At 36.1% G+C, this 24,482-nt stretch overlaps 1 protein-coding gene across 9 annotated transcripts in view; it reads left to right on the plus strand.

The window, feature by feature from the left end:
- Positions 1-24,482, plus strand: part of LOC127872795 (serine/threonine-protein kinase PAK 4-like) — a 57,474-nt gene that overhangs the window by 9,474 nt on the left and 23,518 nt on the right. For 6 of the 9 annotated variants that reach the window (XR_008045789.1, XR_008045790.1, XR_008045791.1 and 3 more), the window contains exons 1-3: positions 9,707-10,123; positions 13,962-14,180; positions 22,981-23,742. Coding sequence is in view for 5 of the 9 variants with exons in the window: in XM_052416195.1 (XP_052272155.1) it covers positions 10,106-10,123; positions 13,962-14,180; positions 22,981-23,742 (999 nt within the window). In the remaining 4 variants the exon portion in view is untranslated. Of the gene's footprint in view, positions 1-9,704; positions 10,124-13,961; positions 14,181-22,980; positions 23,743-24,482 lie in introns of those variants that run through there. The other 3 variants (XM_052416196.1, XM_052416199.1, XM_052416197.1) reach the window with 3 other exon arrangements.

A 24,482-nucleotide genomic window follows, 5' to 3' on the forward strand; every position in this document is an offset into this window, starting at 1 on the left:
AATGCATTTGCATGTAACCATATTGCTTGAATTACTTATTTAATTTATTTATCTTTAGTACTTAAATTCATGGCTCAGATTTCAGGGAAGGGCTTTTGTCCGCCCCCGTTTTTTCATGGGAAGGTTTTTGTCCGGCCCGTTTTTTCATGGGAGGGTTTAAAATTTTTGTCCGGCCTCTATAAAACTGACGGGATGGTGTTTGTTCGGGAGCGTTTTTGTCCAGCATTCATTTGGCATGCATGTGTATCTCATAGAGCTGCGCATTTTGAGTGGTGAAAGGTCAAGGTCATCCTTCAAGGTCAAAGGAAAAAACAAAACAAATCCAAGGGAAGTAACAAGCTTTTAAGGGAGATAATTTTCATTTATCATTTGGCAGGTACAGATCATTTTTACAAGGGAAGTAATATTTTTATGTCCCATACTATAGTAGTGAGGGACATATTGTTTTTGCCCTGTCTGTTGGTCTGTTGGTTGGTCTGTTGGTTTGCGCCAACTTTAACATTTGCAATAACTTTTGCAATATTGAAGATAGCAACTTGATATTTGGCATGCATATGTATCTCATGGAGCTGCACATTTTGAGTGGTGAAAGGTCAAAGTCAAGGTCATCCTTCAAGGTCAAAGGTCAAATATATGGGTCAAAATCGCTCATTTAATGTACACTTTTGCAATATTTCAATATTCAAGATAGCAACTTGATATTTGGCATGCATGTGTATCTCATGGAGCTGCACATTTTGAGTAGTGAAAGGTCAAGGTCATCCTTCAAGGTCAGAGGTCAAATATATGTGGCAGAAATCGCTAATTTTTTTAGTACTTTTGTAATATTGAAGATAGCAACTTGATATTTGGCATGTATGAGTATATTATGGAGCTGCACATTTTGAGTGGTGAAAGGTCAAGGTCAAGCTTTTCCTTCAAGGTCAAATATATGGGTCAAAATTGCTCATGTAATGCCACTTCTGCAATATTGAAGCTAGCAATTTTATATTTGACATGCATGTGTATCTCATGAAGCTGCACATTTTGAGTGGTGAAAGGTCAAGGTCATCCTTCAAGGTCAAACATCATATCTGGGGACATAGTGTTTCACAAACACATCTTGTTGATTATATCCCTTTAAAAAATATTACTCCAGTTGTAAAAATTAACCGTACCTGCCAAATGAAAAAAAAAACAAGATGTGTTTGTGAAACACTATTTCCCGGTATATGACGTTTGACCTTGAAGGATGACCTTGACCCTTCACCACTCAAAATGTGCAGCTCCATGAGATACACATGCATGTCAAATATAAAATTGCTAGCTTCTATATTGCAGAAGTGACATTACATGAGCAATTTTGACCCATATATTTGACCTTGAAGGAAGACCTTGACCTTTCACCACTCAAAATGTGCAGCTCCATGAGATACACATGCATGCCAAATATCAAGTTGCTATCTTCAATTTTTACAATGGGAGTATTATTTTTTAAAGGGATATAATCAACGAACAAGATGTGTTTGTGAAACACTATGTCCCCATATATGATGTTTGACCTTGAAGGATGACCTTGACCTTGATCCTTCACCACTCAAAATGTGCAGCTTCATGAGATACACATGCATGTCAAATCAGGGTTTTTTTTTAGAGAAAGGGGAAGACGCTGGACGCTGGGTGAAAGGGGAAAAAAAGAGTGCGAAAGAGAGATATTAGGGGAAAAAATAAAAACTGTTCATTTCAATGTCTATAACTCATCAAAAGAGACTTGTCTCTGTCCTTTTTAACCAGGTTTTCCGAAGGAAAAAACTGGTTATTAGATTGGCGAATGCGGGCGGGCTGGCGGAATAAGCTTGTCCGGGCCATAACTATGTCGTTCATTGTCAGATTTTAAAATCATTTGGCACATTTGTTCACCATCATTGGACGGTGTGTCGCGCGAAATAATTACGTCGATATCTCCAAGGTCAAGGTCACACTTTGAGTTCAAAGGTCAAAAATGGCCATAAATGAGCTTGTCCGAGCCATAACTATGTCGTTCATCGTCAGATTTTAAAATCATTTGGCACATTTGTTCACCATCATTGGACGGTGTGTCGCGCGAAATAATTTCGTCGATATCTCCAAGGTCAAGGTCACACTTTGAGTTCAAAGGTCAAAAATGGCAATAAATGAGCTTGTCCTGGCCATAACTATGTCATTCATTGTGAGATTTTAAAATCATTTGGCACATTTGTTCACCATCATGGGACGGTGTGTCCCACGAAAGAATCACGTCAATATCTCCAATGTCAAGGTCGCCACGGCTAAAAATAGATTTAAAAAAAAAAAAAAACTTACAAAGGGGGTTAATTTTTTTTGGTCATTTCAAAAGTTCAGTTTGAGTTTTCTCCCTTTATCAGATTTTTTTTTCACAATGAAAACCTGGTTTTGTGACAATTTTGTCCCTTGTTGTTCTTAAACACATTTAACAGGTATTAAAGTCAAAGTCCTTAATAAAGTTGCAGGTGTAGATCTAATAATGGGAAATGTTTTCAACTATATTTTTGTACTGGGGCCGGGGGACGATGTCAATTTTGTGATTTCAATTTCATGATGAATGGGTTGACGATCTTGATTTGCTACAGTATTGGAAGGGAAAGGAGCGGCAGCTGCCGATTGTCTACTTTCACTTTCACAATGTTCGATGTTGATTACCTCGGAATCCTGCTGGGTTATAACGGTTTTCGATGATTCTTTCTTAAAAAATGCCTCGATGCGTTCAGTATCTTCCGAGTTCGAATGTTTTATTTTGTTTGTGTAAGAACGCTAATTGTGAGACATTTTTTTCTGTTTTCACGTTTATACCTCGGCTTGCACATAGCCCGGATGAAAATTCGATTGGTTTCCGGTAATTAATTGACGAAACACCCTTCTCACGCAAGACCGGTATCCAGTAAAATAGTCACATGATTATTCATTCGGTACCCCTCGCAGATTATCATAATCGGACTCGGGAGAAATACTGTTTGAAAGTAGTCCGTCCACGTGATACCATTCTAAGAATGTTACAACAACAAAAACAATAACAACGATGGCGTCCATAATTCCTGTAGAGTTTGTACTTGCTCTGGCTTCAGAGCATAGAAAATCCCCATTTTCATCTTTACAAAATGTAAACAACTCGCAAAACCGACCATGTTTGTTTTTACTATGTAATTTTGATTCGCGTAGGCCCGCGTAGGTAAACCACAATACCGCTTCCGAAATGTGTATTCATACTATCTCCTTCGAGATACTTATCCGATGTTTGACGGAAAGGGCCGAGAATGTGCGATTGATGATTATTACGATTAGTTGCCCAGTTTACATGACGTTATTTAAGAGCTATATTTAGAATAACTGGGATTCCCAGATGTTGTGTGTTCGTCTGGAGAGAGAGAGCGCGAATTCGTTGTACATGGTGCAAATTGGATAATTGTCGAATGCCCCAAGGAAAAATAAACATTTCTTTGAGAGAAAATATTATATTTTGGTGAAAAATGATATTTTTGGTGGGGAAATTGTATTTTAAGGGGAAAAATTCTGGTAGGGGAAGACGCCGAATATCGGCGTCACTTTCTTAGTAAAAAAAAACCCTGCAAATATAAAATTACTAGCTCAGCGATTTTCCTTGTCCAATTGGGAAAAGAACCCGTACCGGTCCAATTGGGAAAAATTGAGTCGTGAAAACCTCAAAATTGGGAAAAAATCGAGTCGTGAAATCCTTAAATTGGGAAAATCGCGTCGTGAATTTTGGGTCTTATTGAATACATCATACAGTTCATACTTAATTAAACATACCCATTAAAAGAATCATTTGCAGGCATGCCTTAATGACCATTAAGTAATTAAGTTGAAATAAATAACAAAATATTATAAAGAACACACAAAATCAATTACAAGTTGTTTTAATCTCTTGTTAAGCAATGTCTCTGTCTTTCATTTTTTTGAAAATTTCAACAATCTTAGATGTTTGATCATCTACCAGTTGCTGGCATACCTCTCTGCACAGCATCATTAGTGCTGTCAATGTGTCGTGTGATAGACGGTCCCGATTGTTTGTGCAAAGATTGTTCATTAGACTGAACACCCTTTCCACAGAGGCAAGGTTACAAACCGACATAAAACAGTACGCTGGCTGCCTGACAAAAGAACCGGAAACAGTAACGACACTATTGATTGCACGCGCTGAATAATAAAACCCCAAATTAATCGAGCGCGTGGTTACACACAACTATACGATTTTCTTTGTTCGCTCGCCGAAAGTTGGGTGTTGTTACGAAAATTTCGGTCGTTTTGAGAAAAAATTCGGATGTCGATTGGGATTTTTTCAGATGCCGATTTGGGAATTTGGGAATTTTTGCTTGATTGGGAAAGTACCGTTTACCGGTACTTTATAAAGAAGAAGGAAAATCGCTGTAGCTTCAATATTGCAGAAGTGACATTACATGAGCAATTTTGACCCATATATTTGACTTTGAAGGATGAGCTTGACCTTTCACCACTCAAAATGTGCAGCTCCATGAGATACACATGCATGCCAAATATCAAGTTGCTATCTTCAATATTGCAAAAGTACTCATAAAATTAGCGATTTCAGCCACATATATTTGACCTCTGACCTTGAAGAATGACCTTGACCTTTCACCACTCAGAATGTGCAGCTCCATGAGATACACATGCATGCCAAATATCAAGTTGCTATCTTGAATATTGAAATATTGCAAAAGTCTACATTAAATGAGCGATTTTGACCATATATTTGACCTTTGACCTTGAAGGATGACCTTGACCTTTCACCTCTCAAAATGTGCAGCTCCATGAGATACATATGCATGCCAAATATCAAGTTGCTATCTTCAATATTGCAAAAGTTATTGCAAATGTTAAAGTTGGCGCAAACGAACAGACCAACCAACCAACAGACCAACAGACAGGGCAAAAACAATATGTCCCCCACTACTAAAGTGGGGGACATAAAAATCAAAGCGGCTCAGTGGGGGGCATTGTGTTTCTGACCAAAACATCTCTTGTTATTTTTAGCTCAGTGTTTTCGGAGAAAACCCGAGGTATTGTCATAGCCAGCTCGTCGTCCAGCGTCCGGGTCGTGCTAAAACCTTAACATTTTGTTAAGGTTTTGAACATTGGCTCTAAAATCAAATTGCTTCCACCAACAACTTTGAAACTTCATATGTAGATGCACCTTGATGAGTTCTACACGCCACACCCATTTTTGGGTCACTAGGTCAAAAGTCAAGGCCACTGTGATCTCTAAAAAAAAATCTGACAAGCTTTCATTTATTCAAAACTGCTCCTGTAGCCGAGCGTGGCACCAGTTATGCGGTGCTTTTGTTTGAATCTATGACAAAAAGTTGAAAATGTGTAATTTGGAATACCTGTGCAAAAGCCCCTCCAAGGAAGTAACTTTAATGAGTAAAAAAAACAACAGGGTAACACTTAAAATGCACATAATTGGCGCATATTCATATTTCTCATCTTTATCTTTGTTAAGTTTACTTGTTGAAAAACTGTATAGTTTCTGCGCAAAGAATATACATTTTAACCATTTTACTTCCACACAAAGACTTTGGTAAGAATAATCAATTAAAGTCAGGGAGGAACAGTTGTGTTTTATAATCAAGAGTGAAGGAATGACCTCTGCTCACATTTTAAGAAAGAAGCAATTGGTTGAGTATGGTAGGGAGTCTAGTGCAGGGCTGCTAATGCTCAGTCCTGAGTGTTGTTTTGTGTTAAAGGCTGTTAAATAGGTGCCTGCCAGCTGTGGTACACATCTGGTAACACTTGGTGGGGAAGATGGATTTTATGTTTTATGCTGCAGTTTCAGGTGATTAACTCACCTGGACTGTCATGTGTTGAGCAATCAAATAGCATGCTTTCTCTTAAGCTTTTATGTTGAAGATATTTGGAAAAACTGTTTATAAGTTTTAAGACATTTATGCTATACACACATACCTTTACATATTCACAACCTTTATTTGACAGTTACTTCGATAGATAACTACAATTTTACTAGCTCTATATTCAATCCATTTTGATGTAAATATCATATTATACTGACTAAAGTATTTCAAAGATAATATGTTTATGAAGCAGCAGATAACCAGGGCCCTCAATCTATCGAATCTGCGGCCGAATTTCGGCCGCAGTCCCCCACCTGAAAAGTATACTTTTTTCCCCTTTTGGGGGGAAAAATTCCCCCTGAAATTTTTTTTTTTTTTAATAAGATGTGTCTCATGATTATAATATCTCAATTCTATTTCAATTTAATCTTGCAAAATGTAATAAATTATGAAAAAAACAATGAATATAGTGCAAACATGTACAAATGTATTGTAATAATGAGAGATTAAGTAAACAAATCGCCCAAAAAGGGGAACGCCGCGAAAATTCCCACGCGCACAATTTTTCCCCAAAGTGGAAAATCCCGTGTAAAATTTCCCGCACATAAGGGCTTTAGGCCCCTTCCCCCACAACCCAAAAAAAACCCTGCCATCGGCCGCTATAGTGTTGGCAGACAACAATATCGACTGTGTATTTCCAAGTATACAGTGTCTGCGCATGAATGACCCAATATTATGCATGAGCGAACTCAATGTTGATTGGCCAGCTACCATGTGACTTGAATGCTGACTTGACCAATATCGATCGCCGATTAGATAAGTTTGGAGGTTGGGAGAATCAGGGCGTGGTTTACCTCAAATTACCTGTCGTTCAATTGCGACACGCTCCGGGCTGCAACAGTGTGTATTGTTAAATTGAGTCAGAACTTGACATCGAGAAAACCGGATGTAAACAAATTCCGATAAGAGGGAGACTGGAAGTCGCTTTTTATCTACAATTTCTTAAATTTAAGGTGTTGTTTGGCGTAAGAAAGCGACTTAGTCGCTTACGTCGCCCCCTAGCGTAAGCCCTGAATTCATGGCTAAATAATGTATTGCTCTTCACACTTAGATTCAGGGCATATTTTTGGCCATTAGGGAGGGGGGGGTGGGGAATCTAAAAATGGTGCACCATGCCCTGAAGTAAAAAGTACACATTTTTCCTGTACAATTTAAAAAAGCCTTTTCAAATAATCAGGTTTGTTATTTTAAGTTACCTTTAGTAAAATAAGTGTTAAAATCAATGTCTGCAATCATTTTCTTCCACAAGTTTTATAAGTTTATCTGTTGAAAGTAACTGAATATTTGTACTTTCAGAGTAACAATTTCTTCTGGAAAAGCCAAAGACCAATTCCTTCATGAGAATTATGCTAGATGCATTATGATTTCTTACATATAATGTTAATTCCATCATACTATGACTTTTTGTCAGACAAAATGATGACTATTTAGATTTGCTGATCCGTTATTTTCATGAACGTCGATTAGATTCCTTTTGGTACGTTTTAATATTTGTATTATTTTATCTGAAGGATAATTTATTACACTTCAGTGTCCTGTTATTTTGAGGGAAAATATGTAGCCTTATTTATCACTGGTAAAACTCAAGTTGGTTTAGTGGAAATTGTTCTTTGTTTTATTCCAAAAAGAAAGAGCATTGAAAACATTTTATAAAATAAAAAAGTCAGTGTTTCAACATTATTTTAAGATTCCCTTGTAAAAACACAGCTTTACATATATAACTTGAGATATGACATGATGTATACTCATTGTTTTGACAATTGGACTGCATTTGGCTCACAATTTAGTAAACAAACTTGTGTTTGACATCAAGGCACCAAGAGTACATTGTTTTCAAGATAAGCCTAGGTTTAATGATGGATGATTGGTGTTAAGTGTTCGAGATGTGTATTTACACTGGTTATTGGTCAGTATTGTTAGGCCTTATAAAGTGTGTGTATTAAATGTATATTTACAATTTGTCAATTTTTGGAAGGTCAATTGGTTTGATATAAGAAATCTTTTAAGTATGATGTCGAAACAAAACATACATAATTTAGTATATTTTGAATATATTTTTATGCACCCAAAGGATGGCATATAGTTTTTTAACTGTCCGTCAGTTCGACCGTCTGTCTGTCAGTCAGTCTGTCCGTCCGTCCGAAAACTTTAACTTTGGTCATAACTTTTGCATTATTGAAGATAGCAAGTTGATATTTGGCATGCATCTGTATCTCATGGGGCTGCACATTTTGAGTGGTGAAAGGTCAAGGTCATTCTTCAAGGTCAACAGTCATATATATGGCTTCAAAGCAGCGCAGAAGGGGGCATTGTGTTTCTGACAAACACATCTCTTGTTAAATAATTTATATATTTAATAAAATTACATTATCAGCAAGAGAACAAATCAAATGAACCTTGAAACTGAACATTTCAAGCCAAATTGTATGGTATGAATATTTGATTTGTTTTGTGCAATTTATATCAAGCAATTTAAAAGACCCATAATTCCCAATCTGAAAATAACACAACTCAAATGATCCAAATTTGAGGTGTTTTTTTTTCACTCTTATTTTTTCCCAACAGATACGGCACCGGTTCTCTTTCCAATAGGGCAAAAAAATTGCTATGTTAAATAGTATAAGCATGGTGAAAGAAAATTTATAATTATATTAAGCCCAAACAAGATTTTTTACATTTTAGAAAGTGCAACAGAGAAATAACACTATATTATGGACTTATATCAATTAAGATGTTATCTTGCAAAACTGAAATAAAAAATTATTTCTGTAAAGTTTGTCTCTCTTTTTTCACTAAATATTATTGATAGAATCATTTTATTTTTTAGTAAATGTTGCTAAAATTTCATGATACCAATCTAACACTCTTCATATTAATATGGCTTTTGAAATATATTTAATTGATGTGTCAGCAAGAATACCATGACGCAAAATGTTTTGTGCTCCCTACATGCTGTAAAAACTGACGTCTGAAAATATTAAATTATTTTAATGTAAAAAAGGTTTACAGAAAATGGCTTCTTACTTTATCGAAAAAAAGACGTCATTTGAAAAGAGATCCATCATCCAATAGCTGAAAAATTTAATAGGTTAAAGCCATGTTTAACAAGCAAATTCGTTAAATTGATATCCCCTGCCAATATGCTTCTGGACACAAAAGTGTTATATTTGACACTCAAAAAAGCAATTTTTCAAGATACAAAGGACCATAACTAGGTTATTAACAGATGGTGTACAATGCCATTTGGCGTGCATCATCATCTTATCCATATATATACTCATACCAAGTTTAAATGAAATCCGCCAAAGCACTTTCAAGATATGGCTCCGGACGGACGGATGGAAAGATGGACAGACAACGCCAAAACAATATCCCTCCACCTATGGCAGGGGATAATAAGTGTTTTTATTGCAAATGCAAGAATAATTAATAATCTATAGCACTCTAGCAAGTAATGCAAATTATTTTACCTAAAATATTACACTTAAAAAAATATTAGTATTAATATCATTATGAATAAATTTACATATACACAAAATGTTCATAACTTCAATTTATACAGTCACTTGAAGACCCTAGCCAAACATGTCTAGAGCTTTATAGCTGTATATTTTGAATTAACTTATATTAGAATAAATAGAGTTTCATTATTGGTGACAATAAAACATTTAAAAGTTGTGAATTTCCTGCTACATAAACTGTTGCCTCATTAGGTTTGTTGGCTGTTATCTGGGATGTTACATTCTGTTCATTACAAGCGGGCAGTCTGGCATTACTGTTAGGCTGCAAGCATGCTTGTTTCCTTAGATACATAGATACTAAGCTTTTTATGTTCTTTACTGTGCATGTTTTTGTGTGTGGAATTTATTTGATGATTTCTTTGAACTTGATGAATTGTGAAGTTTGTGGAATATACTTTGTTGTATATTAGTTCTGCAAGTTATTAATTTCAGTGGCTGAAGTAACATGATGTGATTGCTAGCTTTACTGTACTTAATTAGTACAGTTAGTGGTGTTTGAATTAAGGCAACAACACATAAGACATTTTCTTTATGATTGCCATTTGTTCTAAACCTATGGACATGTGTGTCAGCGTTTAGGTTTCTGAGGGAAGTCAATTCCCTAGTCAGACACTTGACTTGTATTATTTAATTTTATACTGGTTTCTTGTGTGGACAGAAATGGAACTTTATGAGAAGGTATGATTCAGAATTTAGTTTTGTATGTGCCTTAATATGATGAATTAATGATGCATTCACATTGAATGTTGATTTTTAGGATGAGAGTAAATGCTGGTTATGTCTTATGAGTAACCTTGTGACTGCATACATAACATGCCTTTCTCACTTGCAATTGCACATGTTTACTGTAACGAATTATTGTAGTGTTGTGATGGTCAAATTACTGTATTTGCTGAGATAGGTGTTGTTAACATGATTGTGCTCTATTCAATTGTAAAATATTTTTGATCCATGGTCTTGTGAAAAGGGGGTTTAATGCATGTGCATAAAGTGTTCATCTCAGATTAGCCTGTGCACTTTCCAGCTTTTGTGATATTTCCTGTTTAAAGAAAGTCTCTTATTAGCAAAAATCCAGTTTGGGCAGAAAGTGTTTGCCTGATTAGCCTGTGCAGGACTGCTCAGGCTAATATGGGATGACACTTTATGCACATGCATTAGTCCCCCTTTTCACAGAGCACAGCTCATTTTTATGTGAGATTAAAGTAAGGATAATACAATGATGCAGAATGAGCTTTGGTAGGACGATTCATTGAAATTAAAAGCCAAGTATATTCTGTTACCATGCCATTTGTAACTTCCATACTATTTGTAGCAATTTGTGCATTTTATTTCATGTTTGGTTCTTCATGGTTTATCATTAAATAAACACCAGTTTAGGAATTAAACCACCAGGGTGTTTGCTCAAGTGGTTAAATAACATGCATTAAAACCACTTTACTTTAAAACATACTTTTTTGCTTTAAAACATACATTCATAATTGATATTTCTGACTGTAAATTATTAATATTTTTTAAAGCCTTTAGTAGTAATTTTCTGTGTTTAAACAGCTAAGAATGTATTGTTAGAGAACTGAAGTTCATAGCTCAGTATATTTTGTATTATCCATCCCATATATTTCTCTTTTATAGCTGTGGTATGTTTTGATTCACAATCCATTGTGCTCTAGATCTCAAGTTACCAGCCATGTGTTCCCTGTAACTCAGTCCCCCTATCAGGACATCAGATGCCCTTTATCTTTTGCTAGTTGTGTTTATTGTTTTATCAGGTCTTACTGACTCTTGTCTGACTGTGTTGGGACAATTATATCTGCCACCCTGTATGTTACTTGTAGTGTACAGAAGAAGCAGATAAGCGACCAGAATTCTAAATTTGCTACAGTTTGAATTGTGCTGCAAATTATACTTGACAATTCTAAGGTGTACCCCTAGAGACCCATGGTATTGTGTATGATGCTGAATTATATCAGCGTTTTTTTCCTTTACAAAGCCTTTGCCAGTAGATGACCCGTATTGAAATTGGGCTTACTAAGTCACAGGTCAAGGTCACTGTCACACTAAGAGTGAAAATGGTTTCCGATCAATGACTTGTGAACGGAGGGACCGATTTGCGGCTTGATATTTCCCATGTGCATTAGAGTTGGACAATAGATGGCCCCTATAGAGATTGGGGTCACTATGTCAAAGGTCAAGGTCACTGTCACAAAATCGTTTCCAATCAATAACTTGTCAACGAATTGACCAATTGGCTTGATACTTCACATGTGCATTGGCCTTGGACAGTAGATGACCCCTATTGAAATTGGGGTCACTAGTTCAAATTTTAAGGTCACTATGATATTAAGTGTTAAATTGGATTCTTATGGTCAGTTTGGTTGCAAAAAATACTGTGTCAAGGCCCTGTTTAGGGGGGAGGGGGGTTGCATCTGTCTCCTAACAGACCCAATTTTGAATGAAAACAAAACACTGTAGTGGGTGAAATATTGATTAAATAGCCCAAAAGATGCCTGTATTTAATACGGAAAAACAACATGAATACATACCCAGAACATATAACTTTCCAACATCATTGCATATTAAAATTATGCAAAGACACATTTATGGGATTTTACAATTTAAAAAGGAAGTGAGGCATAATCATGTTAAATATATTCAGTCGCTTAGGTTCCTAGGTTATATAATGGAGAATTTAATAGCATACAAAAAAAACTTACGTCAAGTAGATGACAGAGAAAACTGAAACTAAGAATGTCTTGAACCTGTGACATAAAATCGTCATTGTTTGTATCTCTGGAAATAGATCTAATCTGTTAAGGCAGGATGTCTTAGTATATTATATAACTGAACAAAGAACAGTCCCATTCATCGGCTTATGTTATTGAACTAGGTCTTCAAACAATTCGGAATGTTCTTTTGGAGGGCCTTCACTAGAAGTGTTTATTGCATGGGTTATTAACATTCTAAAATAGGCTAAAAGTCTGTATAATTAATAATTGTACTTAAACTATTTTCTGCTGGAATGGTCATTTATGGTTTATACGCAGATCAAAGATCTTTATCAACAAGTTGACATGTTCAATAAAATTGTGCAAGAGTCATAATATTAAATGGAGGAATTCGTGACCCCCCTATAACATTCCTGTGTGTACATTCCATTCTTTCTCCTTCATTGATAATTTAGCACTAGTCTAATCAAGTCCGCTTACCTTTTAACTGTATTCATAAGTATCCCATGTGTAAAATTGTGTTACAGTGAACTAATTTTATTGTTGAATACTTATAATGACCATAATTACTCTCAGTATGGAATGGCAAGTAATTTTCCACTGTCAGCAGATTGTCAGGATAGATCTGTGCAATAAAGCCTGAAATGAGAATGAATTATAAATATTTTCTCTTCTGTTTTTGGTATTGTCTGTTATTGGTGGTGGTGTTTATTTTATTTGATGGTAAATAGAATTTAATATAATTTCCTTAATTGAAAATAATACCTTCATAGTTCTATTTATAGGAATGTTTATTGCTTTTAATCCCTAATTCAGCTTTATGTTATGAAGGTCGAAGGAGTATACATAACATTATAATTGGAAAATGATTGAGTTAAATGGAGCCAATAATTGGTATTTTTATAAACCAATCAAAGCAATTTTTCACAAAACCAATTTAGACTTTGAATCAATTCCTTAAAACAAAACATGTATGTATTATAATATGACCAGCGTCCGTGTAGTCTGAGAAGCTACCCTGTTTGCTTATGAGACCAAGGAATCCTTGTGTTACTTTATAACAAAAAGCCTTGTTCCTTAGCACATTGGGTATTTGCACAGGCTGGTAGAGAGCTATGCTGGCTGGTCATTGCTTAAGACTCATTTTCGCATTTTGCAGCTCACAGGTAGAAAAAAAGCTTTTGCTATCAACTGATCTCAATGATATTGTTACCTTTGCCAAAGGTGAAAAAACTGCTTCACAAACATGTCAACATTAAAACATGCATTTTCATCAACAATCAAAAAGAATTAAATGTACTTTGTAAAGTTGTTGATGTATTGAGGACAACCAAGTTTAATATTATTCTGGTAGACAGTCCCATTATAAGCATCAATTGGAAAATAATTGCTCAGCGATTTAGAATATAGCTTTTTGATACTCAGTGGCTAAAACATGGATTTGCATTTATTATATTTTTCAGTTTGGTAGATATGCTTCAAAGGAATTGATAATTTGAAACAGTGGTTCTTCTCATCTGGGCATGTCAATACATTGTAATAAACATGAACAATTATAATTTAAAACTAATCCTAACTAGCATATTTGACCCCAAACTTAATTACAATTTAGTTACATATTGTTTATTAGATTTCAAAATGTAACCTTGGTGTATGCTTCAAAGTAACAACAACCGGTAGCTCTCAACATGTAATAATAGACAGAAAATATAATACATGTATATTGTTCTATAAAACATCATAATTCAGACACAATTATTATTGGTTCAAACACACGCCTGCTGTATTTTCAGATAAAACCACATACAATGTTCAAGAAAAAGAAAAAGCCTGCGATTTCTGGCCCTTCGAACTTTGAGCACCGAGTGCATACGGGGTTTGATCACAACCAGGGCCGGTTTGTGGGTCTGCCGCAGCAATGGCAGAGTGTCGTGAACACCGAGGACTCGTCAAGGCGACGACCCATGGTTGACCCCTCCAGCATTACCCCTGTAGAGATACAGCCATTGAAGGTGAAACAATCGAGCCTTGTTCTGGGAAAACTGGGCTTAAAGCATTTGCATAAAGTGTTGTCCCAGATAATCCTGTGCAGGCCTGTGCAGGCTTATCAGGGACAACACTTTCCTCCTTAACTGGATTTGTTTGTAGAAAAGACCTTCTTTAAATGAAAAAATCATTAAAAGCAGATACTAACATCATTGTACATGTCATGACATTATCTTTCAGTTTTCTGCATATAAACATGAAACTTTATAGAAATGTTGTGAACATTATATAGTAGTGCAAGATGTAATATTTGTATTTGTTGTGATAGTTTTTGCAGAGTTATGTGCCCTGGAATTTAGGTAAATTTTGAATTATGATAATTACAATTTTGATGCAAATTAGTCTCTTTATTTACTGTGTATTCATAACTTATCTTTAAAGGAGTATTTTTAATACTATGACGAAGGGCAATTCTAAAATGTTTATCACACTATTTGTTGCTTAGTTTTGTACCCATGAAGCTATGATATTACTTCTTTAACCCTTTACCACTGAGAAGCAAAGTGAAAATGGCTATGTGCAAACAGCATACAACCAGAGCAGCATGTGAGGAACTGTTCAGGTTTTATGTTGTTTGCTGCTCATAAGAATCTAAGGGTTGGAACTGAAACCTTTAAAAATTAGATCTAGTAAGAAAGGCCTTTAATTAGTCCCCTACCGGTGAATCCGGAGGGGACTTATGGCTTGGGCTCTGTGTGTCCATCAGTCTGTCACACTTTTCTGGATCCTGCGATAACTTTAAAAGTTCTTCATATTTTTTCATGAAACTTGAAACATGGACAGATGGAAAATGGAGATTATGCTCGTCATTTCATTTTGTTCCTACGTCAAGAATTCTGGTTTCTATGGCAACAAATAGACTAGAAATATTGCTGAACATGGTTGAGTTTCACTGGTAGGGGACTTATATTGCTTGGCAATAGTCTTGTTAAATTTAACTTTCTAAGGGACTACAAAAGCGTCAAAATACGTATATATATATACCGTCTTTATCCTTATAAACGCGCCCGGGCGCCATGCAAATCACAAAGGGGGCGCGTTTATTTCATCCTCCTTTAGGTATAATATGAACTGACACGTAAAATATGTTTACCGGTATTTGCGAAAAGTTCCAAGTTCATTGACCAATCGTAAACATATCACAATTAGTTTTACCAGAATACTGCGCCCCATTATCATTCTGTTACTGCCTCGGCATCGATCCGCCGAATCATGCCGCGTCTTGACACGCGCCGATTCGCCGAGGAGAAATATGTACAAATATTTATTGTATACTATAACAAGTGTTAAATAATTTTCAAATTAACGAATAAAAGAATTTCAAATTAACGAATATAAGAAACAGATACAGATAATACCCTGTTATTCTTATTCATACGCGATTGTTTTAACATTTCGTAAGCTTTTCTGCATACTTCATACAGTAACCATCTGATGTCATCTGTCAAAACAATGTAGGTCAGTAACCATATCGAAGAAATTTACACAGTTTAATCTCGGAAACGAGACTTGCTTTAAACATCGAAAAAAAAAGATATCTTTTTGCATAAGATCGAGTTGCTAAAATACACAGACAACAAAAATATAAATAATGTTGACTATTTGAATAAAATCAAATATTTTTTAAATGATTACTTTCACTTTTTCCGCATTTTCAGAAAAAGACTTGTGTACATGTGCATCTAAATTTAAATTTACACATTGCTTCTGGTGATGAACTGCGTGTTCAGTGGGAGTACTGCCGTCCCGATTTAAGTTGTTTATTGGTCCTTGAAGATGAATATGAACTGTACACGACACTTGTGTGCAGTCAGTATACAATCAAATAATTGTTACAATAATTTAGGAACTGAAACAGCGTAACGGTAACGATACAGTGTGTTTGAATTATATTTTATTAAGAGGAAATGTCAATGCCAAGTAATTTGTGACATACCCCGGTAATTTAGTTGAAATTCACAACGAAACTTTTATTGGAAATTAAAATTAATGATCTCAATGTTTTACCCGCTATGAAATGTTTATTCACAAATAAATACACCCACGCCAATTTTTCGCGCGCTTTTTTCAGAACAAAGAAATTCATTTAATTCACGTGCACCATGTATATGTGGCTAGAATTTAAAGCCAAAAATAGCTGTACACGACGAGTGCAAACCATGTCAGGTGATTTACGCATGTTGTAATATCACTGTCCTGATAAGGCGCTTATTTCATCAAATCATTAAATAGAAGCATATGCAGAAATTGAGCACTTTTATCATCAATATTAACCAAAATTTGCTTTTAAAATGGAAATCGGGCATATGCGTGATTATCGAGTAATGGATAAAGACAGGAGAAGTTGCATGTAATCGATTGAGACAGTTGACACGTATGTATCGGGGAATCGAGAGACTCGGGAAAATATGATTATTACAATCTGTTATGAGTTCTCTATGGCTTCAAACTGTTACTTGCCTTATCAAACACGCAATTATCACTCATCAAGGTGCAGTATCCTACAGCTAGGTGCGAACACGTTTTAGTTTTATACGCGGCATTTAAAAAGACAGAAAAAACAGTCACGGTGTGAAATACATGTTGAAATTTGAAAACTGCAACGCCAACAATCCCATATTGTTCTACAGACAAATTAATTTTATTTTTTAGGGAGGGGATTGGCTTTGATAGTTTATGTCAGAACGTAGTTAATCTACATTTAATAAACTTTATGATTCGGAACTTGTAATCAGTTTCTATCCTAGGTAAATTATAGTTAATTAGAGTGTTCGCGGAGTGTCACATCACCAACAATTTCCTCGGCATCATGCCGGAGCTTGTCTCGGCAAACACGGCAACCAGATGGTCGATGCCGAGTCAACTCCGTGAACACTTGATGTCGTCAAACTCCGCGGATCGCGGAATTTGTTGGTTTTGCGTGAGCTGTACTGTACCTTGTTGATAAAAAAAGAATGTTCTGTCAATAAAATGCAATTACTTTACCCCTTAGCAGCCGAGAAAAGGGGGCGCTATTATTTTGATCACTCCTTCATTTTATTTTACGATAGGGGCGCGTTTATTAGGGCGGGAGCGTTTATTAGGATAAAGACTGTACATCTAAGTGGTAAAGGTTAAATCAACGTGATGCTTTTTATCCTTGTGTGTGATCAATGTGTAGTAGCTGACGACACAATTTTGAGATACATTGTATTAAGACTGAAATTATGCACCATTTATGTGTTTGGATTTGAAGAAGCAAATTAAAAATTCAACATTTGAATAAACAAGTTATGTTACAGTGTTTTTTTTGCCCAAAATTACCGCCGATATTCGGCTGCTTCCCAATTGCAAAAAATGACGTTTTTTCCAACAAAAATCTGACCAAAATTTCCCAAAAAATGACCAAATTCTCCCAATAAAGCCAATAAGATTACAATGTCATTTAGCGTTAATTTCGTAGAACGAGTGCCGATCGAGCTTGTCGAGCCGAATGACAACTGACTTACAAATGTTCGCGAATGTAGCCGAATACGATTCTACGTTGCTATCCACACATCTCTCTATATTGCGGAGGATAGTCGATGTATCCTGATTGTTAACGCCTGTTTTTAGGCACCCCTGTTTTTACACACGTCCAAGATGGCGGCAAGCAGACGAGAAGTTTGCGCTGAGCAGCGAAAATGATAAAAAACACTAAAATTAACAGCGGACATCACATGGTTATTAGGAGATAATTTAATGTGTGTGTCAATTAACGCAAAATACTATGTTTGAGATGAACAACAACAAATATTTATTAGAAATCTTCACAGTGAATGTGCGTCACAGAAATCTGTGTTGGGAAATTGGAGTTAGTTTACTCACAAAGTTAAAGCATTAAAGATGGGTATCATTCGAAAATGGAAAGAGACAAACATGATTTGATTTATATGTTAGTGGATCTGTGTATAATCAGACTCATATGCATACCGTATTTTACCATGTATAGCGCGCTACCATGTATAACGCGCATGCGATTTTTTAAAGCCAAAATGGAGAAAAAAAAGAATTCAAGACCAAAAACCTGAAAATTTGGCCGAAAATGGCCGCCATTCTTATATTGCGCAATCATTTAATCTGAGTTTTTCGGGCGCTTAATTTTTTGTTTTAAAGTAGGGAGAGTTTATACGATCAGGAGCATGGGTTGCAAAGCACTATATTTTCGACAATTTTTAAGATTATTCTCTCGAGAACACCGTTATGTCCTTATTTCCGCTACGCATGTTTGCGTTAAATTCGAACCACTATTACCTATTCCTCACATTTGAACAGTGTAACATTTTCATTACCTGCCGCTCACAACATCGTATGACATCTTCTTCTGCAGACCCGCAACATCTCAATGTCCAATTTTACGCAAATCGTCCGTGGATCCCATTTTATTTTTCATCGACTTAAATATTTCCCCATTAAGAGTTGCTCCCAATAATACCAGTTTGACCCGGTATTTTGCGCCTTCACTGCGTCTAGTTGATAAGTATATATAGTAAGACAAACAATACACCCGAACGCTCAATTCCATACAGTTGGCGTTATCCGCGTAAAGCCATTTGACAAATATCATTTGCTTGTCTCTATTGAAAGAAAATAAAACGAGTCTATATCTCTATTGTTGGTTTGTAACCTACGTAGTATACTCGCACAGTAGCATATTTATGCAGAGATCGGAAAATCATTGATAAATGTATTCGTCGTTTCAATGCTTAGGGCCTAGTAATTTCGGCAAATCGGAACTCAACTTACGTAAAACACTTGCTCAATTAACCGTTGAACTCCACCTCCGTTCTTTGCAAAAGGTTCGAAGGCGGAGCTTTGCACGTGCTATTATTTAATTGGACGATTGCCATTGAGGAACAAACACACGATTGGTTCGGCATGTTGATTGCTAGACAAAGGAAGCCAATTTTGTCGGCGAGAAACTTGTCGCTTTATTGCTTCAGACAGGAAGCGGCTTTCCTTTGATGACGTCAAACTGTCAATTCACATGGAGTGCAAATTTTCGGAAATGCTAACATTAAACTTTGGATTAAATTATCAAAATAAAGCAAAAGCGAAGTTGAGAAATACTTATTGAAATAATTAGCCTTAGTTCAAATAAGACGTTTTGCGTTGTAAATCAACGAGTTTTCATGACAACGAAAACTTTAACAAACAATACCGCGGCGCACAGGGATCGATATACCTCGATTTTTTTTAATGAACAATCAATGAAGAAGTGTGAAAACACCAACAAAGACATTTTTTTTTCATCTTTTAATTTTTGTCAAAACAATTACTACCCCGTTCATTCCTAACCTTTCCCGCTATTTGTTGTTTCGACAACGGCCCCTTCAGTCTATAACATTATAGGGTGTAGTTTTTTTGCAATAACAAAAATGGCGGCAATTGTGAAGATTTACGATTACGAAATGGATTTTTTGCAATTTAGCAACCAGGAAAGCGTTGTGTCAATGTATTACGCGCACTGAATTTTTATTTTGAAATTTGAAGGTAAAAAACTGCGCGCTATGCATGGTAAAATACAGTATTCTACTTTATTATGTTTGTCACGCTGTATAGTTTGGTGAAATGGCATTGAACTGAGGATGTCAATTGTGCAAGATATTAAAAGGTAAACAAATGAAATGTATTATTTTAGCTCCATTGAATACAACATTAACACAGCAAGAACACTTAAGCATGTTTGTTAATATTTGTTAATGTTTTCACCATGTCATATTTTACTTTAAAAAACATCCTGAATTAAATTCATACTCTTAAAGAGATTATGATTAAATCAAAATGGTACATATATATTGAAGAAACTATAGATTATTGCAAGTTTAATATCCATGTGGAAGGATATTAACTAAACGTTGTAAGAAGACATGAAAGCAACACTTTATAATATAAAAATGCTGGCAAACATGAACTTAGCAATTTTTATTCTGTTCTTATAATCATAATTATAATGTTTCCCAATTTCCTGGTTTATCGCGCTATTTTTCTCAATTTCATGGTTTATCGCGCTAATTTTCCCAATCCAAATGCCACAGGCTGTAACAAAAAAAAGCAAAAAAAAGCACTGTGTTACTAACTTATGCTGAAATAAAAAAGAATTTGTGAGAAATGTTCAACATGAGGACAGTTTTACTAAGTCTAATTCTTCATGGAATGTCTTTGTCGTTAATATCCCCATTGATTCTGTGTCTGTTTGACACTTAGTCTGTTATTGATGGGGATGTGAGAACAGAAAACATACATTTAGACTGTTGGCAAGAATTCTGCTGTAATATCATGGTACCTCGCTACTTGTATTGTTTTTACATGATTCATCTGCAAGGTGTTTATAAAAATGTATTAGTCCTAAACAAAAGCTTAAATGTTTGGTATTTACAAAATTGGTTTCTAGTCATCGGTAGTTGTTAGATTAGGCTATTAATTGGCAGGTGTCCACATCTAATAGGGGTTGAATGATCACAAGTAGATATGGATTTTTAGCTCACCTGATTGCTCAGGTGAGCTTTTGTGACCGGTCTTTGTCCGTCGTCTGTTCGTCCGTCTGTCCGTCTTCCACATTTGGTTTGTAAACACTCTAGAGGCCACATTTCTTGTCCCATCTTCATGAAACATGGTCAGAAGCTTTGTCCCCATTAAATCTTGGTCGAGTTCGAAACTGGGTTGTGCCGGGTCAAAAACTAGGTCACTAGGTCAAAAAAAAGAAAAAACTTGTAAACACTGTAGAAGTCACATTTCATGCCCAATCTTCATGTAACTTTGTCCAAATGTTTGTCTTAATGATATGTTGGTTGAGTTCAAAAGTGGTTCCGGTGAGTTGAAAAACATGGCCGCCAGTGGGCGGGGCAGTTTTCCTTTTTTGGCTATAGAGAAACCTTGTAAACACTCTCGAAGTCACAATTTTAGCCCAATCATCATGAAAGTTGGTCAAAACATTGGTTTTATTGATATCTCGGACGAGTTTAAAAATGGTCCAGATCGGTGAAAAAACATGACCGACAGTGGGAGGGACATTTTTCTCTATATGCATATAGTGAAAACATGTGAACACTCTAGAAGTCACATTTTTGGTCCAATTTTCATGAAATTTGGTCTGAGCATTTGTTTCCTTGATATGAGAGTTGAGTTTGAAAATGGTTCCGGTCAGTTGAATAACATGGCTGCCAGGGGGGGGGGGCAGTTTTCCTAATTTGGCTATAGAGAAACCTTGTAAACACTCTAGAAGTCACAATTTTTGCCCAATCATCATGAAAGTTGGTCAAAACATTGGTTTTATTGATATCTTGGACGAGTTTGAAAATGGTCTAGATCGGTGAAAAAACATGGCCTCCAGTGGGCGGGGCATTTTTCTCTATATGTATATAGTGAAAACATGTGAACACTCTAGAAGTCACATTTTTGGCCCAATTTTCATGAAATTTGGTCAGAACATTTGTTTCCTTGATATGAGAGTTGAGTTTGAAAACGGTTCCGGTCAGTTGAATAACATGGCAGCCGGGGGGGGGGGGGGCAGTTTTCCTTATTTGGCTATAGAAAAACCTTGTAAACACTCTAGAAGTCACAATTTTTGCCCAATCATCATGAAAGTTGGTCAAAACATTGGTTTTATTGATATCTCAGACGAGTTCGAAAATGGTTCAGATCGGTGAAAAAACATGGCCGCCAGTGGGTGGGGCATTTTTCTCTATATGTATATAGTGAAAACATGTGAACACTCTAGAAGTCACATTTTTGGCCCAATTTTCATGAAATTTGGTCAGAACATTTGTTTTCTTGATATGAGAGTTGAGTTTGAAAATAACATGGCTGCCAGAGGGGGGGGGGGGGCAGTTTTCTTATATTTATATAGTAAAAAAAGATTTGAACACTCTAGAAGTCACATTTTTTGCCCAATCATCATGAAACTTGGTGAAAAGATTGGTTTTATATATATCACATAATTAATGCCATAATTATTGCCTTTATATTGTCCAAATTTACATTATATTGTACAAAATCCTTGTAAACACACTAGAGGTCACAATTTTGTTTCAGATTTTTATGAATCCTGGTCATAATATTTATTTTTGTAAGCAAAGTTTGATGTTTGGTAAGGGGTCTACTCAAAATATAGGTCACCAGGTCAAATCTTACAAAAACAAAATCGATCCAAATGCCGGAGTTTTGGTTCAATAATGATGAAACTTGACCAGGATGTTTATCAAGTTTGACGTTTAGTAAAGATTGAATGAACCGACTTCTCTCAGGTGAGCGAACTAGGGCCATCTTGGCCCTCTTGTTTTCTCATCCTATCAAACTGACACCTTTTTGTTAATTGAACCCTGCATTCAATTCAAGCTCCACATCAGATAGCAAATTGTTAACTCAATGTGTCAGTGTCTGGAAAGAAACCGTGAACATTTAAAATGTGTAGGAAAAATGAACAAATGGCAAGAGCATTAAATCTTTGTGGTTGTCATTAATTAAATTGTCATAAATTGTGGTAGCCCGAAAAGTGCAAAAATTAGTCATTCCACAGTATTTTATCCACAATGGAGAGTTTTCCATAAACATTTATTCAGGTGATATGTCATGTGATTTTGAATGGATTTTGACCATATTGCAGGAGCTTTGTTTGTACTCCTATATTAGTGGGTTTTAAAGAATCTCTCCCATTCCTAAGTAAGTCTATTACATGTATAAAAATACTCCATTTTAAAATGCCGTTAGTATAAACTATGATGGTTATTGTCTGATGTCATGTTGTAGACTATCATTCGTGGGAACTCCAACGCCCAGGTAAACGGCTCGAGCATGGGGATGCCAGGCGGAATCTCAGTTGCCCGGTCAAACTCCCTACGTAACAGCAGCCCACCGCAGCGTCGTCGGTACCAGCCCGACCAAAATTACCCGCCCCTGCAGGAGGATGGACCCATTGTTGGCATGCCCCCGCCCCCTCGGGTTGGCCAACAAGGAGGGTACCCACAGTATCCTGGCCCTCCTCCTTATAACCGCGAGAACCGTGACCCGCGGGATCCATACCAAGAGCAGTATAATAAACAGGATAACAGGGATCCCAGAAACATGTATCCCCCAGAGAAAAATAATCAAATGCGAGATAACCGCTATCCCAACGATCCCCGTTATCCGCAGAATGATCGTTATGATGCGAGGGGAGAGTATCCAGATAGGCTACAGCCACCACGGGATGATTACAGAGGTTCTCATCCTAACAGCCGTGATCAAAGTTTTGAGGACAGAAGATCTGAACATTCATATAGACAACATAATGATTCATATGACGGCAATTCACTGCGCCGTGATCCCCACGATATGTCACCCCCTCGCAACAATCAAATACCCCCAGGTGGTCGCAGTCCGACCAATCCTCCAATGTCAGGTTACCATGACAACAGATATCCCCAGCAACAGCAGCAACAACAGCAGCCATATCCTAATGGCACGTTGTCACGGCAACCCCAGCTTCAGCAACCACCTCAAAACCTTCCTGGCTATGATACTGCGAGAAGGGTATACTCTTTATGTATTCTTTATATTTTAATTGTGTGTCATACCCCAGCTGAATAAAAGCTTTGTAATATTTTATTTTATGTATTCAAGGCCAGTGCAGGCCAATATTATCTAAAGATTATGCCCCAACATTTTTGGGTGTTTTCCTCTAAATGAATGCTAGTGTAAATGCTTTATGCCACTGGTTCTTACTGTTACTGTAAGACATGTTAAAACTGGTTTAAATATTTACAAGTTGCACAAAAATTGTTGGTTAAAGGTTAAATTACACTTTATTACATCCTGACCTGCTGACATTTAGAAATTTTGTAAATGTCAATCATATTGTATTTCATTTGCACACTTGGTTTTGACATGTTTTTGTCACAAAATGAGCATGCTAAATTTTGTAAACCTATTCTACTCAGAATTAACCTATAAATGGCTATATATTCAACCAGCATAAAACCAGAACAGCCTGCGAGTAACTCAAAGTTTGTTCCGTTTTTATGCTATTTGCTGCTCATCAGGACATAATTTAACATTTAAAAACTATAATCTGGTAAGAAAAGTGTTAAATATAATTTGATCTTTTAAGGGGCTGTTAAATTTAATTTGATCTTTTAAGGGACTACAAACCAGTTGAAGTGCTTATCTTAGTGGTGCGGGTAATAATAATCCTAATAGCACATGTTGTTGTAAATCATTTTAGCTCATTGGAAATTTATTGATAACAATAGCTTTTATGGAATGATAATGTT

The sequence above is a fragment of the Dreissena polymorpha genome, chromosome 3 (genome assembly GCF_020536995.1).
Source record: "Dreissena polymorpha isolate Duluth1 chromosome 3, UMN_Dpol_1.0, whole genome shotgun sequence".
Classification (NCBI taxonomy): Eukaryota; Metazoa; Mollusca; class Bivalvia; order Myida; family Dreissenidae; genus Dreissena; species Dreissena polymorpha.